Source organism: Papaver somniferum, unplaced genomic scaffold (assembly GCF_003573695.1).
Source record: "Papaver somniferum cultivar HN1 unplaced genomic scaffold, ASM357369v1 unplaced-scaffold_132, whole genome shotgun sequence".
NCBI lineage: Eukaryota > Viridiplantae > Streptophyta > Magnoliopsida > Ranunculales > Papaveraceae > Papaver > Papaver somniferum.
Window position 1 is genome coordinate 10,355,197 of NW_020622381.1, and position 25,262 is coordinate 10,380,458.

At 38.4% G+C, this 25,262-nt stretch overlaps 2 protein-coding genes and 1 pseudogene across 3 annotated transcripts; 2 read left to right on the forward strand and 1 right to left on the reverse strand.

Annotated features, from left to right (window-relative positions):
• The first annotated feature begins 2,120 nt into the window (after window positions 1-2,120).
• On the forward strand, window positions 2,121-2,882 carry LOC113332817. Its single transcript, XM_026579324.1, has one exon. The coding sequence runs from the start codon at window positions 2,121-2,123 to the stop codon at window positions 2,880-2,882; it is 762 nt and encodes a 253-aa protein (XP_026435109.1).
• A 10,062-nt stretch (window positions 2,883-12,944) lies between these two features.
• Window positions 12,945-14,404, forward strand: LOC113332735 (annotated as a pseudogene).
• Window positions 14,405-14,722: 318 nt separating this feature from the next.
• Window positions 14,723-24,916, reverse strand: LOC113332734 (E3 ubiquitin-protein ligase UPL6-like). Of its 2 annotated transcripts, XM_026579244.1 has the most exons (27): window positions 24,780-24,916; window positions 24,479-24,635; window positions 24,258-24,355; window positions 24,020-24,147; window positions 23,699-23,810; window positions 23,111-23,291; window positions 22,665-22,850; window positions 22,256-22,438; window positions 21,813-21,894; window positions 21,593-21,714; window positions 21,185-21,489; window positions 20,876-20,972; window positions 20,383-20,526; window positions 20,091-20,177; window positions 19,897-19,983; window positions 19,567-19,707; window positions 19,350-19,475; window positions 18,161-18,259; window positions 17,949-18,016; window positions 17,501-17,567; window positions 16,889-17,059; window positions 16,706-16,795; window positions 16,154-16,234; window positions 15,967-16,040; window positions 15,597-15,668; window positions 15,388-15,477; window positions 14,723-15,254 (listed from the first exon to the last, which is right to left on the reverse strand). In XM_026579244.1, the coding sequence occupies exons 2-27, from the start codon at window positions 24,632-24,634 to the stop codon at window positions 15,188-15,190; spliced, it is 3,114 nt and encodes a 1,037-aa protein (XP_026435029.1). In that variant the 5' UTR covers window position 24,635; window positions 24,780-24,916; the 3' UTR covers window positions 14,723-15,187. The 2 variants fall into 2 exon arrangements, with proteins under 2 accessions (XP_026435029.1, XP_026435030.1); XM_026579245.1 differs by lacking the exon at window positions 24,780-24,916 and having other exon boundaries at window positions 24,258-24,344; window positions 24,479-24,638.
• Between the last annotated feature and the right edge of the window lie 346 nt (window positions 24,917-25,262).

Sequence of the window (25,262 nt, forward strand, 5' to 3'; positions counted from 1 at the left end):
ATTGATGCTAGGACGTTGAAGAGGGAGTATGGTTATTTTGCAAGCATCCTCGTTGATGTGTATTTTGCCGAGGATATTCTAAAACATGTTCAAGTCAATGCTTCTGGATTTGGCTTTGATCAGATAGTAGACATCCAGCGCAAGCCAAAATTCTGTAAACAGTGCAAGATCATATGCCATGTTTTTGAGGAATGCAAGCTGGCGCTGGAGGTGAAAGAGAAGAAGAAAGGCGAAGAAGACAAGGAATCTTGGTTGAATCATAACTCTGCTCCGGCCAAGGAAGTTGTGCAAAAACAGGAAACTGTTGCACAAAAAGAATTCGGCCAGAAAAAGGACTCTGGTGCTGTCAAGGTTTCCAATCTGAAAAAGGACTCTAAGGCTGTGAAACCTGGGGCTGAGGCTAACACCACTGATAAGACCGTGGGTACTGTAATTACTGTTGATGAGGCTAAGAAGACAGCGGACAATTTGGCAAAGGCCGAAAAGGCACGACTCAAATCCGCAGCAGATTGGGCTCGAGCTAAACAGGCACAACAAGATTATGAGATTAACCAACAAGAAGCTAGGAAGTTGAAGTTGGAGAACGATAATAGGATTGTTGATTTGGCTAGGTCTGCTCAACCAAATTCTGCTGAGCTGAAGGGTAAAGCACCTGAGTTTGATAATAGTCCTAGAGAGGAGATACGAGCGAAGCTAATGGGTGGAGCTATACGAGCACATAAGGCACAGTCATCGCGTACTGGCTTGTATATTCAGGATGCATTAGAGGCAGGCTACACAACGGAGGAAATCAAGCAAAGTATTATAGAAGGTGATGCCAATATGGCAACACAGTTGCAAGCTGAATTGGATTCAGAAATTGATCCTCAATTGCAACAACATTGGGAGAATACACCTTTTGTAACCCAGAGGAAGAAACGTAGAACTAAAACCACTGCAAGTATTAATGTCTCCAAACCTGACACCAATCGTTATTCGATTTTGCGCAACAAAAAGGAGACTGCAGATGACAACGAAGAGATAGAATCTGAAGAAGTGGATTCTGAGATTGAGGCGGATATAATTGCTAATCCTAACGTGGTTTTACTGGATGATGAAGTTGGTAAATTCAGTTGGGCTTCGCAAACTGAAGCCGAGGATGCAGCAAGAGAGATAGAATTAAAGACTCAAGCTCAGGCCATTATCGTTGTTCAATCTGAAATGAAGGAATTAATGGACGCAAGTAGTGATAGAGATTTAGAGGGTGGTACAAGGAAGTCTATCAAAGACGCAGTTAAACCCAATGAAAAGTCTAAGAAGAAGAAAAATCCGAAAGCTGTCAAATCTGCGAATGCGACAGATATTGAGAGTTGAGACTATCGACGAAAACGAGGACATTGATGGCGCAATTTTGATTGCGGAATTGAAAGAATCGTCGAAGCTTTTTGCAAAGAGGTTAAAAAAGATAGGTAAGGAGGGACCAACACCTCCGCCAATAGTTGATTAATGCGTGTGTTCTTCTGGAACATACAATGTCTAAGCAAAGATGCTCCTAGATCTAAGCTTAGGGAGTTGGTAAAACAATATAGGCCTGATATTTTATGCATTGTTGAGACGATGTTGCATTGCAATACTCGCACAGTACATAGCTTAAGATTAGATGGCTTGGGCAATAATTTCATTCAAAATATGGATTGTGATAAGAGTAATTTGTGGGTACTTTGGTCGGGAAGTATTGCGGATCCTGTTCTCACCAACAAGAGTAAGCAATCTATATCGATTGAGGTGGATGGAGTAGTTATTTCTTTTGTGCATGCCAGCACATGCCAGATTACTCGTCGAAGAAGTTTATGGCATGTTCTTAACTTTGGTGATGCAAACATCCCATGGTTAGTGATGGGGGATTTCAATTCTGTCTTGCGTATTGAAGAAAAGAAAGGGGGTAGAGTTGTCCGCCAAGCTGTTATCAATGAGTTTCGGTCTTGGGCCAATGGTAATAACTTGATAGAGGCCGACTCCTTTGGAAGTAAAATGACTTGGCACAACAGAAGATCTGGTTGTGCTAGGATCGTGGAGAAGATTGATAGAGCTTTAATTAACGAGGCATGGCTTGATAGATTCATTTTTGGTGTTACCTTGTAATGGCCAGAGATGTGTCTGATCATGCACCTTTAATTGGTTTTCCTTTTGAAACGAACATGCTTGTTCGGGCTCCTTTTAGAATTCAGAGAATGTGGTTTGAACATGACAAGTTCATGGATATGGTTCGTACCAGCTGGAACGCACCTTTGCAAGATTCAAAGGCTTATATTTTTCCTAATAAGCTTAGGAGATTGAAGGAGGCAATGAAGCTGTGGAACCGTGAAGTTTTTGGTGATGTGCATATTAGATTGAAAAGGGCTGAGTTGCACTTAGAGGCAGTTCAGGCTATCTCGGATTTGGATCCAAGTGATGATGCTAACTTTAACCTTCTGACTGAGGCTTTGGTTAGTGTTGATCTGGCCAGAGTGAATTTAGCGACTATGCTAAAACAGAAGGTGCGTACAACTTGGATTATGGATGGAGATAGCAACACCAGTTTCTTCCACAATTCTATTCATATGCGAAGGAATGCTTCGCTTATTTCTAACATTGTTTCTGATGCAGGTACCATACTTAATGACAGCGATCAAATCCGTGATCATATTCTGGACTATTATTTCAATAAGTTCAATGGGTCCGAGACGGTAGTGGATATGGACTTATTCGACTATGAGCATCCTAGCATCAATTATGAAGATAGTATGCGCATGGATGCAGTACCGGAGTTGGAGGAAATTAAGGACGCAGTTTTTCACCTTAGAGCGGATAGTGCACCTAGCCCTGATAGTTTCTCAGGTATCTTTTGTTTGGTAAAGTACTAATAATGTAACTGAGAAGAAGATACTTAGCTCAAACCGATGTTGCTGGAAATGCACAGAAAATGTAGAGGCACGTATACGATACGCTGTCCTAAAGGCAATATCGCCTGCCACTCCTCTGAGATGCTACAGCAGTTGGCGAGTCACCTCCAGGATACAACTACAGTTAGTACCCCTCAATGTAGCATACAATGAGGATACCCTTAGAGCTTGGCAGAACTTAAAACAGTAGAAGAGATGTTTACAGAAAAACTGAGGGAGAGTAGAAGAGATATTTCTCTGTGGTGTATTTCTGAGATTACAACTACTCTCTTATATAGTGTTTGTGTAGTTACAAACAAGAAAGAAAACCCATGCGTATGACAGAAAAACTGGTTATGTTGGGTTAAAGATAGTGCAAGAAAAGTTGTTTTGTCAGGCATGGAGCAGTGTGTTGCTGCCAAGCCAAATACGTACATACAAGGAGCCAGGACAAAACACGTACAGACAAAGAAGCCAAGACAAGCACGTTCAGACAAAGAAGTCAGGACAAAACTCGTGCAGACAAAGAAGCCAAGACAAGCACGTTCAGACAAAGAAGAAAGGACAAAACACGTCAGACAAAGAAAAGATTCTTCTACTTGTGTGGAAAACACGTACCAAAAATTTCAGCAAAAAGATAGGATCTAATGAACCCACACCCACACCCACACCCGAACCCGAGCCCGAGCCGACCGGACGGACGGCGGCGGCGTGCGTGCTTCTGTGCGAAGCACCGCGCGTACGGGAAAGGCAACCTTGCCCTAGTCTAAGCCTCCCCCCCAAGCACAAAAGTCTAATGACCCAAGGGCCATGCCCTTATAGCCAACTCTATGGTATTTATGTCTAAAACTCTTTAGATTTTAGTCAATGTGGGACTATTGTTTTATCTATTCAAAGAAAAAAAACAATAATGGGCAATAGGTCTAGGGATCAAAACATAGTCCATGGAAAAATTGGTAATTTTAAAGCGTTTTTTCTAACAATCCCCCACATGAATGATAAAACATATCGACGAAATACGAGAAAACATAATACATCAATATTAGGCTAAGGTGTCCCAGAGATTGAACCTTAACATAGTGAGAGGTTACCGGAACTGCTTGTTGTTTCGGTGAACACAATGTCTTGAACCGTCAACAGTGAGTGCAATTCAGAAATAACAACCACACTTTGATGTCTCAAAAAAAAGCTGCCAAGCTCTTGCCGTTGTGCCCGTTTTGGCCGTGGGCTAAATCCCGGACTTAATGAATGTCTCTAGAAAAAGCTCAAATTCTCATAGGAAGCGGCCCCACTTCCAACATCCACATAGGTGAGTCCATTAAGAGTGTCCTGCCACACTCCGCTTTAAGCAAAGCCATGGAACTCATTAAGATCCTGACAGATCATCCTAAAACATGCAGGCAGCACTATCATACGGTTACACCATAGGGAGGGACAAGATAGTGCTTTCTCTCGACATCACCAAAAATTAGTTATCTCATTGAACCTTGATCTTGGAGCTCCATTCACAAGGTTGAGTGTCCTTCATGGCGATTTATTCTATGAGCTTGAGTCCCATCCCCTTCGATGTGGATCTAACTACCTCTCTAGATAACCCTTTCGTCAAAGGATCTGCAATATTCTCTTTAGACCTTACAAAGTCTATAGAGATGATGCCAGTAGAGAGTAGTTGTTTCACTGTCTTGTGTCTTCTTCGAAGATGTATAGACTTTCCGTTGTATACACTATTCTTTGCGCATCCAATAGCAGCTTGACTGTCACAGTGGATTGCGATCGAAGACACAGGCTTGGGCCAGAGTGGAATTCCACCCAGGAAACCTCGTATCCATTCAGCTTCCTCTCCAGCTTTCTCCAAGGCTATAAACTCAGACTCCATGGTGGATCGGCTATACATGTCTGTTTGGTAGACTTCCATGACACAGACGCACCACCAAGTGTGAAGATGTACCCGCTAGTGGATTTGCACTCATCTGAGTCTGATATCCAGTTAGCATCACAATACCCTTCTAGCACAGCAGGATACTTCCCAAAACTTAGGCAATAGTTTGAAGTTCCTCTCAGGTACCGTAGAACTCTGTAGAGAGCATTCCAGTGATCCTGCCCAGGGTTGCAAGTGTACCTGCTTAATCTACTCACAGTATAGCAATATCAGGTCTTGTACAGTTCATTAAATACATAAGACTGCCAATAACACGAGAATACTCAAGTTGATAAATACCCTCACCCTTGTTCTTTTTCAATTTGCAATTGGGATAAGGAGGAGTAGTTGCAGGTTTAGCATTTTCATGATTAAATCTCTTAAGCACAGTTTCAACATAATGAGATTGACTAAGACTATATCCATCAGACATCTTTCTGATTTTCATCCCTAAGATTACATCAGCAGGGCCTAAGTCTTTCATGTCAAAGTTTTCGTTAAGCATGCTTTTAGTGGTATTGATACTATCAAGGTTACTTACCTAATATGAGCATATCATCAACATATAGGCACACAATAACATGAGAATCATCCACAGATTTAATGTAAACACATTTATCAGATTCATTAACCTTGAAGCCATTAGATATCATTACATGATTAAATTTTTCATGCCACTGTTTAGGTGCTTGTTTTAAACCATACAAAGATTTTTTCAGTTTGCATACTTTATCTTCAAAACCTTTCACAACAAAACCTTCCGGTTGGTCCATATAATTTCTTCATTCAATTCACCATATAAAAAAGCAGTTTTAACATCCATCTGATGTATATGCAAATCATAAATAGAAGCAATAGCAATCAGCATCCGGATAGAAGTGATTCTAGTGACCGGTGAATAGGTATCAAAGAAATCTAATCCTTCCTGTTGTCTGTACCCCTTAGCTACCAACCTAGCTTTGTGTTTTTCTATAGTTCCATCTGTTCTAAGTTTCCTTTTGAAGACCCACTTGCAACCTATGGTTTTACTACCAGGAGGTAAGTCTACAAGCTCCCAAGTTTCATTTTGTTGAATGGAATCCCACTCATTATTTGAAGCTTCTTCCCAGAAGGGAGCTTCCGGAGAAGTCATAGCTTCCTTATAGGTTTGGGGTTCAGACTCTACCGTAAGAGTCACAAAATCTGGACCGAAACCTTTCTCGGTTCTGACCCTCTTACTTCTTCTAGGTTCGGTTTCAGCATCTAGAGACGGGGGTTGACTAGTCGAAGGAACATCTGAGAGATCATCGCGGACCCTTTTATGAGGTCCAGACCCTAAAGGGAAAATGTGTTCGAAAAACACTGCATCTCTGGATTCCATTATGGTGTTCTCACCAATTACCATGAACCTATAAGCACTAGTGTGCTCAGGATATCCTAGGAAAACACAATCTACAGTTTTAGGTCCTATTTTGGTTTTCTTGGAACGAGGAGTGGCCACCTTGGCCAAACACCCCCACACTTTAAAGTATGCATAGGACGGTTGTCTTCCTTTCCATAACTCATATGGAGTTTTGTCGGATTTCTTAAATGGAACTCGGTTCAAGATATAGCAAGCAGAGAGAATTGCTTCCCCCCACAGGTTCGAAGGTAGCCCTGAAACTAGCTAACATAGCGTTCACCATATCTATGAGTGTTCGGTTTTTCCTTTCAGCTACTCCATTCGACTCAGGTGAATAAGGTGCAGTAGTTTCATGAATGATGCCATTAAGTTTGCAGAATTCTCCTATAGGTATCACATACTCACCGCCTCGGTCCGACCTAAGAGTTTTAATAGTAACACCTCTTTGGTTTTCTACTTCAAGTTTATATAATTTGAAAGCGTCTAGGGCTTCATCTTTACTTCTAAGAAGATAAACCTGACAGTATCTTGAGTGATCATCTATAAAAGTGATGTACCATTTTTTCCCACCTCTAGTTGGTGTTGATTTCAAATCTCCCAAATCGGAGTGGATTAGTTCTAGGGGAGTTGTACTACGTTCAACCTTTTTGTTAAAGGGTTTTCTAGCATATTTAGATTCAACACAAATTTCACATTTATGACCTCTGTCAAAGTTTATTTTAGGAATGCAGCCTAATTTAGCAAGTCTTTCAATAGATTTGAAATTAACATGTCCTAGTCTATCATGCCAAACATGTGAGGAGTCACAAACATAAGCAGAAGAAGATGCATTATCATTCAAGTTCAAAGAAAGTACACTAAGCTTAATCATGTTATCAGTGACATATCCTTTTCCTACGAAGTCACCACCTTTAGAGATTACAACTTTGTTAGACTCAGCTACAAATTTAAAACCTTTTCCAAGTAAGATGGTTTCTGAGATAAGATTCTTGCATATGTCCGGGACGTGATACACGTCATTCAATGCGAGAGTTTTTCCTGAAGTGAGCTTCAATTCAACCTTGCCTTTTCCTACCACTTTAGAGGTAGAAGAGTTTCCCATAAACAATTTCTCATCGTCTCCTACTTTGTTATAGGAGGAGAAAGCATTTCTGAACTTACAGACATGCCTAGTGGCTCCAGAATCAAGCCACCAGTCTCTCACATTGGTCACATTAGAGACAAGGTTGACTTCAGACACCATGCCAGTAAAATATCCAGAATCATCTACTACGTTTGCCTTATTTTTCTGTTTAGGATCATTTTTGGTCTTTTTAGGTGCCCTACAGTCCTTGGCCATATGACCAGTTTTCCCACAGTTATAGCAGTCGCCTTTGATGGTGTTTTTGGAGACACCACCCTTTGGCTTAAGATGGTTACCTTTGGAGTTACGCTGTTTGTTACGTTTACCATTTTTGCTGGATTCTCCGTGCCTTTTCTTTGACGCAGCATTATCGTCCAGGACATGAGCTTTTTTGACATGTCTTTGCTCAGCATCAGGCTTTGTCTTTGCAGCACAGAAGTTCCTCCACCTGGATTTTTTCCCCAGCTCCACCATGGTGATTTCACGATTCTTGTGTCGCAGCCTCCTCTTGTACTCGTTCCATGAGGGTGGTAGCTTTTCAATCACTGCAGATACTTGTAGAGATTCATCAATATGCATGCCTTCAGCAAGAATTTCGTTGATGAGTAGCTGGAGTTCGACGAATTGTTCTACAACAGGCTTTTCATCAGTCATCTTATATTCCAGGAACCTAGCCACCAAGAACTTCTTGCTTCCAGCAGCTCAGCAAGATATTTTTCTTCAGGGCTTCCCATAAATCAAAAGAAGTAAAATTCTCTTTTGCATTATAAAAGTCGTACAAGGAGTCATCGAGACAGTTAAGAATGTGGTTTTTGCACATGTAATTCTTCCTAGTCCACCTATCCAGTCTATCTTCATAGCCACGGTCATGAAGTCTTCTTGAGGGTCTTTCTAAGGAAACTTCATCTAGCCTTTGGTCTTTTAAGAAGAATAACATTTTGGACTGCCATCGTTTAAAGTCTTTTCCACTAAACTTTGGGGGTTTGTCTACAGTACTCTTTCCCATGTTGTTACAAAATATAGTAAAGAGGATATTGCCTTTAGATTGTTTGGTAAAGTACTAATAATGTAACTGAGAAGAAGATACTTAGCTCAAACCGATGTTGCTGGAGATGCACAGAAAATGTAGAGGCACGTATATGATACGCTGTCCTAAAGGCAATATCGCCTGCCACTCCTCTGAGATGCTACAGCAGTTGGCGAGTCACCTCCAGGATACAACTACAGTTAGTACCCCTCAATGTAGCATACAATGAGGGTACCCTTAGAGCTTGGCATAACTTAAAAAAGTAGAAGAGATGTTTACAGAAAACCAGAGGGAGAGTAGAAGAGATGTTTCTCTGTGGTGTATTTTCTGAGCTTACAACTACTCTCTTATATAGTGTTTGTGTAGTTACAAACAAGAAAGAAAACCCATGCTTATGACAGAAATACTGGTAATGTTGGGTTAAAGATAGTGCAAGAAAAGTTGTTTTGTCAGGCATGGAGCAGTGTGTTGCTGCCAAGCCAAATACGTACAGACAAGGGATCCAGGACAAAACACGTACAGACAAAGAAGCCAAGACAAGCACGTTTAGACAAAGAAGTCAGGACAAAACACGTACAGACAAAGAAACCAAGACAAGCACGTTCAGACAAAGAAGTCAGGACAAAACACATACAGACAAAGAAAAGATTCTTCTACTTGTGTGGAAAACACGTACCAAAAATTTCAGCAAAAAGATATGATCTAATGAACCCACACCCACACCCACACCCGAGCCCGAGCCTGACCCGACCGGACGGACGGCGGCGTGCGTGCTTCTGTGCGAAGCACCGCGCGTACGGGAAAGGCAACCTTGCCCTAGTCTAGGCCTTCCCTCCAAGCACAAAAGTCTAATGACCCAAGGGCCATGCCCTTATAGCCAATTATATGGTATTTAAGTCTAAAACTCTTTAGATTTTAGTCAATGTGGGACTATTGTTTTATCTATTCAAATGAAAAAACAATTAATGGGCAATAGGTCTAGGGATCAAAACATAGTCCATGGAAAAATTGGTATTTTTAAAGCGTTTTTTCTAACATCTTTTATCGAAGATGTTGGGAAATCATTGAAACTGATCTTGTCGCAGCAGTGATTCACTGCTGGAAACATCACTTTATTCCCAATGGAGTGAATTCTAGTCATGTAGTTTTGTTACCGAAGGTTAAAGGTGCGTACAAGTTGAAGAATTTCAAGCCAATTGGTCTGAGTAAATTTTTCTTTAAAATCTTCACCAAGATTTTGGCTACACGACTTGGCAGTGTGCTGGATAATTTGGTTTCGGAGGAACAAATGGCTTTCATGAAGGGTATAAATATTCATGAGAACATTAGTTTAGCTTCAGAGATGGTGAACGAAATTGATGTGAAAAGGAAGTTTGGAATGTCGGTCTTAATTAAGCTAGATATAACACAAGCTTTCGACATGGTAAGTTGGCAATTTGTACTTGTGGTTTTCAAAAGATACGGCTTCTCTGATGTTTGGTGCAGTTGGATTTTTAATATTCTTAGTTCCGCCAGGATCTCAATTTTGATTAATGGCAGTCCGGAAAGTTTTTCCAAAATCAATAAGGGCTTACGACAAGGTGATCCGTTATCCCCTCTTATTTTCGTACTCATTGAGGATGTTTTAAGCCTAACATCGCTAAGTTGTTTGCGAACGGTGATATGTCACGCATGGTTTCTAGAAAAGGTGTAGCACCTACACACCTTTTCTTTGCTGACGATATTATGATATTTTGCAAGGGCAACTTGAAAAGCCTGCGTAACTTGGTTGATCTGCTAATTGGTTTCCAAAATTCTTCGGGTCAAACTTTTAGTCTCGCGAAGAGTAAGTTTTATTTTGGAGGTGGATCACTTGCTAGGAAAAGGAAAATTGCAGCAATGCTAAATATTCAGGCTTCTAGTTTCCCGGATAGATACTTAGGTGTCTAACTTATCCCGGGTGTTGTGCGATATATGCATGTCAGGCCCGTGGTGGAGAAAGTTCTTGATAAGTTGGCTGGTTGGAAGGGAATGATGCTTTCTTTTCAAGCCATACTTGTTTTGGTTAGGTCAGTGATTTCGAGTATAGCTATTCATTCGATGGCAGTTTATAAGTGGCCATTGAAAGTGATTGTTGAATGCGAAAGGGCCATCAGAAATTTTATCTGGTCTGGTGATTCGGAAAAACGCAAGTATACAATGGTGGCATATGACACAATTTGTAGTCCCAAGAGCGAAGGTGGTTTAGGGATTACTCGACTACAGGTAGTTAATAAAGCCATGCTCATGAAGTTGTGGTGGAATATCAAGAATTCAGATAAGAAGTGGGCGCGTTTCTTGGGAGCAAAATTTTTCAAGGTAAATGGCGAATGAATTGATTATCATCTCAAATCTTCCATTATGCCAGGCATTAGATGGATTTATAATGAAGTGGAACAGCATACTAGGCGTCTGATTGGGGATGGTCGCAATACATCTCTATATTTTGACAATTGGAACGGCCAACAGAGTATAGCTTCAATTTTGGGAATATCAATGACTCGGAGAATGGAGTTTTCTTCTCTGGTTTCGCATTTGATTATAAATGGTCATTGGGTAATACCAGATGATGTGCGTGAACAAATGGAAGCGGTTGGGATGGATGTGGCTATGCTACCAAAGCCTAGTGGCTTGCAGGATATCAATATTTGGACTCTGGATCAGAAGGGGATCTTCTTAGTACAATGTGCAAAGAATTTACTGCGTCAATCAACGCCTGTGTTTCGTGAGGCTAATCTTATTTGGCGTAAAGTTATACATCCGACTTTGGGTGCCCAGGCTTGGAAGGTTTTAAACATTAATTGTTGTGCTACAGATGATATTCTTATCTCTAGATTCAAGTGGGAGATAGTTTCATGCTGCGTACTTTGCAAGATAGACTCTGAGTCGATGCAGCACATTTCGTGGGGTTGTTTATTTTCGCAAAGGGGGTGGAATTGGATTGCAACTATCTTTAAGCTGAATCTGAAACCAGATTTGCTAGATTCATATAAAGTGGCAAAGGGACGTAGTAGAATGGTGAAGGACCTGTGGCTAGTAGCAAACTTGGCCATTAGAGTTAAACTTTGGATACTACGTAATGATATAGTTTTCGATGGTGCGAAGTTAAATTGGACGAAGTTCAAGATGAAGGTTTATCAGCGTATTCATGAGAATGCTAAGAGAATGACAGGCTATATGCATAACACCTGTGAAGATCTGCAGATTCTTAGTTTTTTCAAAGTGGCACATAGAAGTGTTCAACATTCAATCCCTTTGGAATGTTTGTGGACCCCCTGATAAAGATGAGATATTGATATGTTGCGATGGGGCCTCTATTGGAAATCCAGGCCCTGCCGCATCGGGTATAGTTGCAAGAAATAGCAGTTGTGAGGTCCTTGGGACTCTGAGTGTTGGTCTTGGAAACACAACTAATTACATGGTTGAAATTGAAGCAGTTATATATAGTCTGGAATGGGCCAAACAATGGAGGTTTAAGAACATTCGTGTTAGGTCTGATTTTCAAAGCGCAGTGCTTGCCTTTCAGGCCAATTGCGTTCCGTGGACAGTAAGGCAACGTTGGCTTGCTGCTAAATCATGGTATAGATGCATTCGGCTTGAGCATACGTACAGAGAAATTAATTTTGCAGCGGACACGGTGGCGAAACAAGGTAGTTTGCTGCCAATGAGTACCTTATCTCGTACACATTCCGACGATTGGCCGAGCGAAGATGGCCATATAGGCAGGCCCGGCTTTCTCACTGCAGTGGAGTAGCCAAATAGGCCTTATTACCGCTTCAATTAATGTTTCATCGATGGTGACTATAACAGCTTAGATGATTGTTGCATCTTTGGCTGCAACTGCTGTTATTTTAGTAGTTTTTGGTTTTCTTTTTGGGGTGCTTGCCTTGCAAGTGCCCCTTGCTTTGTAAACAACTTTGTTTTTATTTTAATATAATTTCGGACTTAACCAAAAAAATATATATTTTTGAAAAATCCTGAAATGAGAGGTATTTTTTCAATTTCCTTAATTATTAGTAGTGTTTTTTTTAACTATCCCCTATAGTCACACACATATAACACTCCAGTTGATTCAACGCAATAAAATAATAAAAATTTATTGCTGGTAGCGCTCAGTAAAGGTGCTACGATCGTCTCTCAGTACCTTGACACCAACAGAGGAATTCTTCAATTTCTTGTTATGGATCTAAACCAGGTAAAACTAAAATCCTTGTTATGGAATCAATCTGATTGGATTTCGAAAATTAATCTGGTTAAAGTAATTTAGCTTGCATTTTACTCCTCAGATCACCATATTATGATTTATGATTCAGAAGACCTCCATATTGTACTAGATCTTAGTAGTCTACATAAATTGCATTTGAAGATAATTTATTGCGTTTTTGTTTTGATCTTATATTCCTAGTTAGTTGTGTTTATGATCCCCTATTCATAGAGTTCTTGTTGAGTTCCCACTTTTCACCACAATTAAGCACCTTTATTTGTATAAATCTCAAATTGAATGTCATTACTCGTTCTCAATTTGTATCTTTTCGCTTTCTGAACTAAGAAATGTCAGTTTTAACTTTACTCCAATGATGCAGCCTCCACAGGAGAATTATGCCAACCCAAAAACTTGTTTCTTCCATGTACTTTTCAAGGTTAAATACTTACATTCTTTCACAATTTGCTATTTACTTGAGCGTAGTTGTCAATTGGTTGTATTAACATGTATTTTGTTTGAACTGTTTGTGGACTTTCGAAAAACAGGCTTCTGCATTGGCGTTTTACATTCTCTCGGCACTGTTCTTTAGTAGCTTTGTTATCATTTTCGTGGTCACTGTATTTCTCGCTGCTCTTGATTTTTGGGTTGTGAAGAATGTCAGTGGAAGGATATTAGTTGGTTTAAGATGGTGGAATGAAGTTGATGAACAAGGTGAAGCGTGTGGAAATTCGAATGCCTTGACCAAGAGGTTTAAACCAACTTAACATTTTAATTTGTATTTCCTTTAAGGTTGTTGTTGATCAATGTTTATTGTTGTTATTCTTCTGCAGTCTTTGGCACGAATGAATAAGAAAGATTCCTGGTTGTTTTGGTGGACACTTTATATCACAGTAAGTAAATATGCCCATCTAATCGTTCAAGGTTCAGTATACTGGCTAATATTGGTTATGCCTAACAGTTTAAAACAGATGCACTTCTATTCTCTTCACGGTTTATATATGCCTGACTGACAGTATCTCAGTCTATTCTTAACAGTTTAGAATAGATGCACTTCTATTCTCATCGCGGTTTATATATGGGTCTTTCTCAATGCCAGACTGCCAGTATCTCAGCGTTAAATTGACTTAAAATTTTCACATGAGGGAGCCGTGAACCAGTCTTGAATTCCGTGATGCAATGATTTATTGTGAAGACTAATGCATTTGCTTCGAAACTGCAGGCAGTTGCTTGGGTCATCCTTGGAATATTCTCACTTATAAGGTTTCAAGCAGATTATCTACTTGTCGTAGGAGTATGTCTGAGCCTCAGCGCCGCTAATATCATTGGCTTCACTAAATGCAATAAAGGTCTGTATGTCAATTCTTCTTCTTCTTATATCAAATGTATGTCATTTCATTTAAGAAATCAATTTCTGGAGTGCGAATTTACTATCAATGAATCTGTGTTGTTCAGTTGGACATGCTGCTTCTTCTTCTTTCTTCACATCTCCATATTACCTAGCATATATCAGATCTTTAGGTCTTTTTGTGTGTTCTTGTTTTGAATCTTCTTTGATAGGGGTACAATATTTTCTGCCCCATTCCTAACTTCATTTCTTTATCTCAAATCTATTCAGATGCCAAGAAGCAGCTTCAAGCATTTGCATCAAAAACAATTGCTTCTCGTATGACATCAACTATACAATCAGCATTCAGTGTTGTCTAATAAAAACAAGGAAAGACTGAACTGCACTGGCAGAAATGTTTCACGGAACTGCAGCTGCATAAATTTTTTTTGATTCAAAGTTGGTTTTGGTAATAAACTACTAAGCTAATTTTATTTTATTTTTTGGTATATTTTTTCTGAAGTAATTGGTTCAGCGCAATGGGAGATTTATTGGATAAACAGGCCAATTGGTAAATGAGATGCATAGTCACGCGGATTGTTACCCTTAACATCGATGTCTGGATTCTGGAATTGTAATATTTAAGATAACATCCGCAATGACATGCAAATTTCATAATTTACACTTCAGGATTTTTCACCAGGAAATTTTCTCAACAAAACATCCCATTATTCACAACACCCCATTGAGCTGGACTCTCTTCTTTCTTGGAGGATGAGTGATATAAAAAAAGAAAACAAGAATAACCCCACGTACAGATGCATTTACACCTCACAGAATATTGTGCATCCATATTTAACCTCATCATAAATTACTCTGTACTTGAACATAGTAACAATAGTTCAATTATTTAAAATAGCGTCGCTATTGGATGATTTACACAATGAAAAAGTCATCCTCGCAAATCTTGCAGCCCTAACTGACACAAGTAATATGAGAAAAAGTGAGACATTACTAAAAAGGGCTGAAACCTAGCTGTCGCCGGTTGTTCCCCAAACCAGCCTTAACCCCAGGGATATGTACAGAAATGTATTTTTGTGTATATATTACATTTGAATACTTTCTCTTCTGATCTTTTGGTGCAACTGGCTGTCTCCACCCCAAGAGTTCAGATGCTACTTCTAAATGTTCTACAGTCTTTGAACGGGTCCTCTTAGATGGGCGAGTGTGTCCTTCGGTAAGGATAATCAACAAAGATAACTGTTGATAGCAACAAAATTCGATATAGTAATTTAGCTGAGATCAAAACCGGCATCTGCGTTGATTGCGTACATCAATTTGTTTTCAAGCTGTTCTTTGCTGCATCATAAATCACACCATCAACAAAAAAAAACACAAGCAATTCAACAGAAAAAAAAAAACATTTCAATCTTTAATTCCTGAATAGTACTATCAAGAGCTTCAGAAGGAACATATGAGTAGATCTGTATACCTTCTATAGGGTGGAAGTTTCAGAAGGTTCATACAAGTAGCTGAGGTTGGTAATCGATCAAGAGCTTCTTCAGAAGCATCACCAGCAGCCCTGCAGTCAAGTACAGTCCAATCAGCACATGCGCAGGTAATTTTTTGAACTTTTTGCTATTTAGACACGTATAACAGGTAAAGAGATAGAGAGAAAATGACACTTCAATTTTCAAAAACCTTTGAATACAAAACTGAGGCTCCAGATATTTGAAACCAAGCAATGGTCCTCGAGAGCATCCAGTCACAAACCTGCAGATAGCCTCGATTTATTGTCATTTCTTATATAATTCATAATGCCGATGCTTGATGGTAAATTATAATCTTGGACTGCAATGCTTAGCACGCAGGTAGTAGACCTAGTCCTTTTCCCATTTTAGGTGCTATCGAAACATTTCGGCCCAGTAACTTAACTAAGTTGGCCCAATCATTCAATGGTAGTCGGTGGCTCTAATTCACCTACAAGCTATTGTGTACTGTAGATTGTATGCAATCAAAAGTTGTAAGGTTGGTCGGGACAAAAGTTATGTTTAGTTGAGTTACAACTCACTTCAAAAATTTCTTCTGATTTTCCAAAGAAAAACTCTTCACAACTCCCCAAAACATCTCTATGACATAGTGATCCTACAAAAAAAAAATCCCAGAAGTATCAGTTGAGAGATGAATATAACCCAATCATCATTGACAACAATCTTGAGAGGGAGAATTATTCTGAGAAGCACAGAGACACAACTTACAGCATGGTATCCACCACTATAATGAGTATGAGATCGCAAGTCGTCCACATCCAGGCCCTCAAGAGATCCAGATATCAGAAGCTGCAATACAAATATTTGTGTATTTAAGCATAGCAACTATATTTACACATTTGGAAAATTCATGAACTATGCCTTAAATCATTCTGCAAGAGAAAATAAAACAGTAGACTGACAAAACATATTTTCACTAACTTGCAATCAAACAAATGCTGTCTTCTATGCAGTTGGTTTCTTGACAGTTAATAACAAACAGTTCTATTCCATGCTATATTTGGCGACTATAAGCAATTCGAAAAGACTAGTTTGTGAACTAGAAAATGTACAGCTGTGGAACATACTTCATTTGTAAAAACTAGTACGGGTAATGGAGAACTGAGGGAAAAGTCAGATGATGCAGAACTATAGGCAATTCAAAGTACATTTAGTGTCATAGTGGTGGAATCTTGTGAGCCAGTAATGGGCATTCACAAAAGTCAACAAAAATGAAGATTGCAATTCCAAAAAGATAAACAATATTATCAGAGATATTACCTGAAGTTCGTGTTCATTGAACATTGATATCCAATCTTTTTGTATCAGCTGCGAGAATCCCCTCAAGAAGTGCGTACTTTGGCGGCGTATCTGTTGATGACACATGTTCCTAAGTGTCAGGGTATGTGCTTTAGAAGGGAACAGGAGACAACTTAGCAAGCTGTAAGCGCCAGAAAGCATTACCTGGATATTCAACCTATGTGTGGCAATAAGATGGATATATCGAATTACATTCTCATTTGTCACCCGAATTTCCTTTCCTCCTAAAATCAACTCTTCTTCTGTTTGTTCCCCATATTCATTGCTCACAATGACAAAGTACAGCTCTAATGCTGAAATGTCCCCTTTGTAATGCTGCAAGTACGTCAGTTAAATAAGTTCAATTATCAATTCCAGTTAGTACCAAATAGAAAAACTTGGCAAAGACGACACTAAAAAACTAAAATGGTAGCAGGAAGATCAAAAGTGTTTCTGAAAGGCAATATTTGGTTCTGATGAAAAGAAAACCTGTTGCAATGATTAAGAAATGTTTGTTAAAGATTTTTTGATGCTCACTGTATTGAATACTGTTAAAACTTTTCCAAATCATGATCTTTTGTTAAGAGAGAAGTGAAGCTGCCACAACCATGCAAAAAAAGAGCTTTTCTTACAAGAAACATGGTAACTATGTCCACCAAGAAAAGTAGCATGAACTTCTATGACAAATTTTAAACGAGCAACAAAACATAACCTTGTAGCCATCAAAATATATTTTTGAAATATAACTGCTTAATTAAGATCTTGAAAGGAAATCACCTTCAGAAAAATAAGATGACGATAGAGTTCTGGGTCAAGTGAAGGTAAGTCGTTCAAATAGTTGTGCCTGGAACATGGTGAAAATCAGAGCATTACTAAAACAACAAAACTAGTACGGAAAAAATAATACATTCTGAGGAGTCTCTAAACTTCAAACTACTATAGACTACTCAATAATGAAACCACAAAGCATATAAAACTCTATCAGTGATGATAACATCGACTTAAACACAATAATAGGAAATTTAAGGACATTTAATTGATATAACTGAGACATACTTTTTTACAGGATTATTAAGATAAATTAAAGATACAGAATAACATAGGAACTGCACTGCCAAGTCAAGAGATTTAGCCGAGGTCAGCAGTCCCTAGGTACTCTATTTTTAACTGTCTACGGTAAATGTACTGCAAGTATGCTTAAACAGGCAGCCATCTGAAAACTTACTTCTGTTTCAGTTTACTCAGAAAAAATGTTGCAAATGGTATGTCCACAAGAATTCCTTCAAACATTGCCTGCAAGAATAGACATCATGGCATGAAATTTTATCAGGTCTAGTAACCGGATGAATGACATGGTCAACAACTTCATGCACTAGGTAAAGCAACATTGCACTGGCTTAAAGTCAAGGAGCAGATGGGCTTGAGGATGAAATATACCTTTCCAAGAACAACTCCAAGAAAATAGAAAAAGTTGTAATGCTGTTCATGTACCAGTCCAGACCCAGGATTAGGGTATAAAAGGTGGTCAGCTGTTTCCTGAAGATAGTAACCAAGAAAAGAAAACAGTAGACCATATAAGAATAAAGAGTCTTTAACGAAAAATAAAAGAGGAAACGGAAGAAAAATTAAATAAAGTGAAGTCTCCAAGGCACTGATCTGGATATGATGAAAATACTCAACATTTTTAGACTCACATGTCTAACTAGAAGTAGACGATGATTAAGCTGTATCTATGAATAGCAGATATCAAACGTCACTTGGAAAAAACATACAAGAAAGTGCAATAGCAGCACTACAGCAACATAATAATACAGATGTAAGAGCATATTTCATGCCGTTGGATGAGATGATTCAGATCAAATGTTGTTAGTCCTTCAATTATAGGGTAGGGATACTAATGACAGGGTTTACCATTTGCCCTTTTTCGTAAATTCTTATTATCTTCTTGTATGACAATGTATTCACAATTTAGCTTGGATTGTTTAGATCAAAGTCCATCGGTCCTTCGCTTGAGGGGTAAAGCATACTCATAGACCCAACTTATTACACAGTTCACCATTACAATCTTCAGTTAATAGTCATATTATGTACTCACACTTATCTCATGGAAAAACATTTATGTTAAATTGAGTGTTATTACATAAAGTAAAGTCATTAATCAATTTGCATGATAATGGTTCACCTAATTTACTCCTACAGACATTGAGTACCAAGTTTTGACAGCTTGATATACATATTAAAAAGTCGAGAGAACTTCAGATCTCTAATACTGTAATAAAACAGGATATAGTAAGACATCGAGGAATTGCATGACTGAAGTCTGGATTTTTCTCGACTACCTACAGTTACTGTGATGTAAGGTTTTCCAAGGAGCATCGAGTTTCAATAACTCCATTTTCGTAACTTAAAGTGGCAAGATATACATATATAACCAGAAGTTATTTTCTAAAGAACTACACAAGGAACTTTACTATACAGAAATAGAAGAGCTTCAAATCTGGTAGACTTTTTTACATATTTCACGTCAATAAATTAACAGCAACAAGCAAAATCATTTTACAATGATAAATACGCATCAAAAACAAACAAATGAATAGAACACATGCATATACACTAAATTACCAACCTTAAATAACCCGTACTGAACATTGAAGGCTGCTCGAGTGATATTCTCCATGAAATCTTTAAAAATACCACCACCATCTATTCCAGCCTCCTCCACTCCAAACTCATTAACAAAGGTTACACGGATCTGAAAAATTGAAGACAAATGTACTTGAAACATATATTAAATGCTAACAGGTAAAAGCAAATTTATTCCATCGATAAAAGCTAGGGCATACCACTCCTCGAAGATCTTCTTCCGATAGTGCACTCAGTTGATTGAAAGCATCTTCAAAAATTCGATCGCGTCTAATTCGGAATCGGTTTCTAGTGAAAGCAACATGCTGTCCATGTCTTTGCCTCGAGGCCGCTAATTGTGTCTGTTTACGATTCAGGCAAAAAAAAATTCATCAGAAATTATACCAAACAAAGAAAGTGAACTTGAGTTGAGATTTCTACCATCGAAGCGCTCTGGGAACAAGTAAATGAATAATGACTTATGTCTGTGTTTCCATAGCATTGAGATTTGGGAGTAATGCAAGTTAGGCAGGAAGAAGAAAAACACTCACCGTAAATATTTTAACCCTGCTAGTAAACGGAACCAAGAAGGGAGCTTGTCTTAATATATCATACGCTCTGGAATTTTCAGTTAGAGCCTGAAAAGGGGCAATATTAAAATATATATCAATCATATCATAAGATACATCATGAAATACTATGCTAAGTTGCTAACATTGTTCAAAATTTAGTGGAAATTCCTTACTTGAGAGATGAAAAGCTCGTCAACTGCTTCCTGAGCATGGAAATTACTGGGTGTTGTGAACTGTCTCCTATTATTCCAATCTTGTAACTGCAGTGATATTTATAAAAATAAAGAAGGCAGAGAGAGATTAGAGACCTGTTTTCAAACCAATACATATCAAAGACATGTGTATCGCTTTTAAGCACATGAAGAATTCAACAAACACTATTAAATACTTGGATCTAACCAGTAGTTTAAGAATCAAGAAACAGAATATAATCAAAAGGGGAAAATTAAAATTCAAACTTCATACCTGAGTTAGGAGCTCAGAAGTAACAATGTTAACCCTGTGTTGCAAGAAGACAGTAGAGTGTTTCTTTTGTGAAGAGAAATCAACTGCAGTTTTCGTCACATTGGGAGATTTAGAAGGAATTACCCATAGCAGTTGCCACAAGGCCTGCGATGCGAAGCAGTTAATGTAAGTTGACCAATCTACAAACCATGTTAGTTATGTTACGTGTTTAAGACCAAACTATAACACCACCCAGTTTACTACTTACATTCACATGCTGACAGAAGTAAACTTAGATTTACCATTTTGACATATCTAATTCAGATTATTTACGGATGATAGGTTCATTCTCAATTATCCAACCCATAACACCTATGTTTCCGGGAAGGCAAGAATATGCTCATAGACCGTTCATTTCTGGTGCATTTAAAAAAAGGAAAAGAAATAGACATTTTTACACGAATGTAAATAGATGCCCTTGGGCCACCGTCATCATCACCTAATAAGAACATACCTGCTTAAGAATAATGACCAAGCTCCTAATTTCATTTAGCGTGAGTGGCTTCTCCTGCTCATAGAATTCATCATTACCGACTAACAGGAGCATATGCCTGCCAACCACCAAGAACAGGTAAAATTGATTAATCAAATACAAAAAGAACCAATATACAAGCTCAGAGGAAAGCAAAAAGAGTGGCAACTCAAGAGCACAGAACGTTTCGATTCAAAAGAAAGAACATGCAGCAGACAAGCTATTTCCACCTTTTGGTAACTGTGCTTAAGAAAACCTATAGGAAGGTCAACTTAAAATAAGAAGACTTACGTATATATAGGACAGAAAACAGCTAGTGGTAATAGCCAACCAGGAACTTCGCCAGAATGGTTAGCTGTTAGTTCTGTCGATGCCGGCCACCTTTGGTTCTCATGGCAGCGCTTTATAAAGTTCCAGAGAATCTGAACAAGCTCAGTTCTGTAGGCTAGTCCAGTTATGAGGAAAGGAACAGGTACGGTATTGAACGTAATATGCAGGAAAGAACAGACAGCACCAACTGCTGCCATCTCTTGATCATGTGGCAAACCTCTTTCTAGACCATTAAGCAGTGAGGCACCTCTAAATAGAACATTTACCTAATTCAGATAGAGCAAATTCAGTTAGAAAAACAGAAGAAGAATCTGTGGAAATCGAACTGGAAGGAAAAGCGCTTATGTGACAAGGTAGAACGGCATATACCAATTGCTGAAGAAGGCGTGGATTGATGGCATTGGAAATCTGCCGTTCCAAATCAAGATCCATAACTATAGTTTCTTTAACTTCCTCTTCAACATCCATTTCATCCTCGTTCGGAGTTGAATCTAACAAAATGAAAAGATAACCTCATTTAGGTGTCTCTTAAAATTGCTTAGCAGATGAAGAATTGTACAGAGGTATTTCTAATTGCAGAGGAGCATACTTCCACCGATGTCTGTATCCAGGGATCTTAACGGCGGCAACGCCTCCAACAAAAATGTTGAAACAGTAGCAAAGTCTATGCCCTGATTGGAAACAAAAACAAATATGTACATATTCAGTTAAAAGACAATCTAAAATAAATGAACTTAGATCTTCAAGTCATGGCATATTTCTTTCAGGGATACAGTATATTTCGTCTACCAAGTTAAGTAAGTTGAACTTGGTACAGAAAATAAGAAAGCTCAAATTTTGTTTCCAATTCTAATTTGATTTTTTCAGCTTAATAATTCCTTGTTCAAATCCAGTACATGGAATCGATGACATCCACTGTGAGTTTTGGATCTTGGCAGTTAAATTACTCGTGGAGTTCACTTTATGATGTGCAGTATCTACAAATTCGAGCAAAACAACATTAAGCAAACACGTGTATGGGAAGGCCCTTACCATGTCGAATGAGCAGTTTGGTCGAGACAAAGAAACCCCAGCAACTTCTAAGAAGTTTCCAAGTAGGCAAGCATACCCTGGAAACTCACGCGAGATATCATCAGGAAGAACATAGGTATGACTACGCACACATAATGACATCTCATGAATATAATGGTCAACCAACCCTTGAGTTGCAAAGACCTGAAATTCCAAAAAACAAAAACACTCAGTTTCAAAGCCAATTTGCATTCCAATTAGCATCATATGTTCCACATACTGTATACGTCAAACAAAAATATATCGCGGTTTGACTAGTAAATCCCTGATAAAACTTACAAAACAAACATAATTTTATACAAGTTGATAATGGCACCAAGTTAATAGCAAGTTATATCCACCAATGACAAACTTAGCACAAGGAATTTACATCTTTTAAGTATGAGAAACGTCTCCACAAGAACGGAATGGTAAGAATTTGTGAGGAGAAACTCCACTGAGAATCATTGACAGAGCAAATTCGTCGTTGTTCACCAATCTGACGAACAATAAGGGTAAGGACATGCTCTAAAGAAGATGCTCCTTTCCCGGTAGCACCTCGAGTCTTCACAATATACTGCACATGATAATCTATATCAGTAAGTTATAGAAAAACCCAAACACAAAGGATGCAACCTTCGGAGACATCACGGATTTAATAAAAAATTCTGCGAAGTAAAGAATTTAATGCATAAGCAAGATTTATACACTATTTATACAGGCAGAATTATATACAGAAAATCTCCCTTGAGGGAGAAGATTTATTCAAAAATAGGAAAGCAATAAGATGACAGTTGCACATAAAATTTGATTTTTTTTTCTGGGAAGAACACATACAGCTTCCGTAAGAATGATGTCTCTCAACAAGGCAAATGCATGTGTTTGTTGAAGATGAGAAGCAACTATGCAAGCCCAGGGAAGACTCGAATTCGTCAACAGGATCACTGCCTCAAGCAAGACAACTGTATGAGTATCAGAAAACTCTGACGACAACATAAGCTGGTCTTTTAGATGATACCTAAGCAACATAGAGCACCGTGAGCAAAAAATTCAATAAAAACTCGGAAAAAAAGTTTTATAGTAAGAAGCTAATGTTTTGCTCCATTGTGCATAATGTATCTAAATACAAAGATGTTACATCCCAAAGCTAAATCCTAATCTAATTGCAAAACATAAAGCACATGTTACACTTATATATAATATTTCAGTGCATTGTGCAGAATCAGTGACTAACAATACCTGATGCTATGAACAACAAAATTTACACAACAGCATTAAGAAGATGACGCTGATGAAAATGGTCAGCAATGTATTATAAAGACAATAGTCATAAGAAGATTGGAGACCACCAGACAGTCTTCCAATCGGGGGTTGAATATCTCTTTGTTTTCTTAAGGTATAACAACACAAAGGAACACCACTCACCTATTCTGATGAACTGCCTGAAGACAAATATTTGCTAAACGCTTCACTCTATGTTCCACTGCCGCTCGCTTTAAGGAATACTCTGTGCTTGCAAAGAGGCTAACCAAATCCCCTATAACACAATCAAATTTCATGAACAAACAAATTGAAGTAGGAAGAAAGAATGCGTATCGAACCAAATAAATAGGATCTTCAACAAAAAGGTTGCCAAATATGACATATACAAGGTAAACAGCACTATTCAAGAAAACACTACATTGTCATAAGATAGGTACATACTGAAGCAATAACAGTAGCTCTAATCAAAAAAGTTAATCTCACCACTGTCTAAAGCAAGCCGACGAAGGATTCTGCAGGTCTCCACAAGAACCAAAAAGTCGCCACCATTACTTGCTTTGAAGAAAAACAATAACTTACTAAGAAAACCCGAATCAACGTCAAAACAACGCCTGCAGAAAGCAAACAAGCTCGAATGTTTAATATTATCCCACAAAATCAGGCCATGAGAATATGAAGGAAAAAAAAGGATCTTTGTTGTAAAGACCAAGAAGCAGCATACCTGTCTACCTTTTGACATTTCTCTCCGTAAGTTAACTTAAATTCATCTCTCACTCTATTCCTTTCACCTTCTACAACTTTCCTCCCTCTGTAGCATTTCTGTAGAAATTTTAAGTCAAACAATCCATGTTTTTTTTCTGTAGCCTAAGACATTATTCAGCATGAATTTTTAGTAACTCTAACCTAAAAACATAACTATGAATGAATTGAAGTGATTTTTACCTGAATTTTGAGTGCAGAAGCATTTTTCTGCTTTAATTCTTGTCGACGTTGTCTTTCTAATCGTGATTGTTCTAATACCTTCTTTCTATCTGTTTCTTTCGAGCTTCTTCCGCCTAAATCAACTCTTTTACGAGTCGAATCTCCAGAAAAGAACATCCTAATATTTCTAATTCAATTACTGACTCAAAATTGTTTAAATTTTGCCCTAATATCACTTCCCAATAAGAGAACTCCTTCTGAGAGAAATTCCAATGTAAAAAATTTGCCCTAATTTATAACTGGAATATGCATAGAATTTTACCCTAATCCGAATGTGAAGAAATTCTGCCCTGATTTACTAGAATGAGAAAGTTAACACGGACATCTGAGGAGTTCGTCTTCTCCTCTCAGCTTTTTCCCCGACAGCGATGAAGAAAGGAAACTGGAATCAGAAGGAAGAGCTTTTAGCGAGGACTGTATTTGTAGTACTCCGTATTTTACAGGGAAGGACTTGTATGTTTCCACCCCAACATGAACCTGTTGACGTTGACTAGGATTTTTCAATTAAATCTGTGTACGGTAAATCAGTTAAAACACCTAAAGATTCATAGAACTCCCTTGTCCATTTATTGTTTGGCATTACCTTCAGAATCTTGTAATTGTGTATATGTGGAATTTAAGGATTAAAAAAGTGGTTCATAAATCCCTTAGTAAATTTCACAACAAATTTTATGGGGAGAGGTGCTGGAAAAATGATCACATGGGAAACGTGATTTTAGGGGATTCGGAAACCAAATGTACCAAA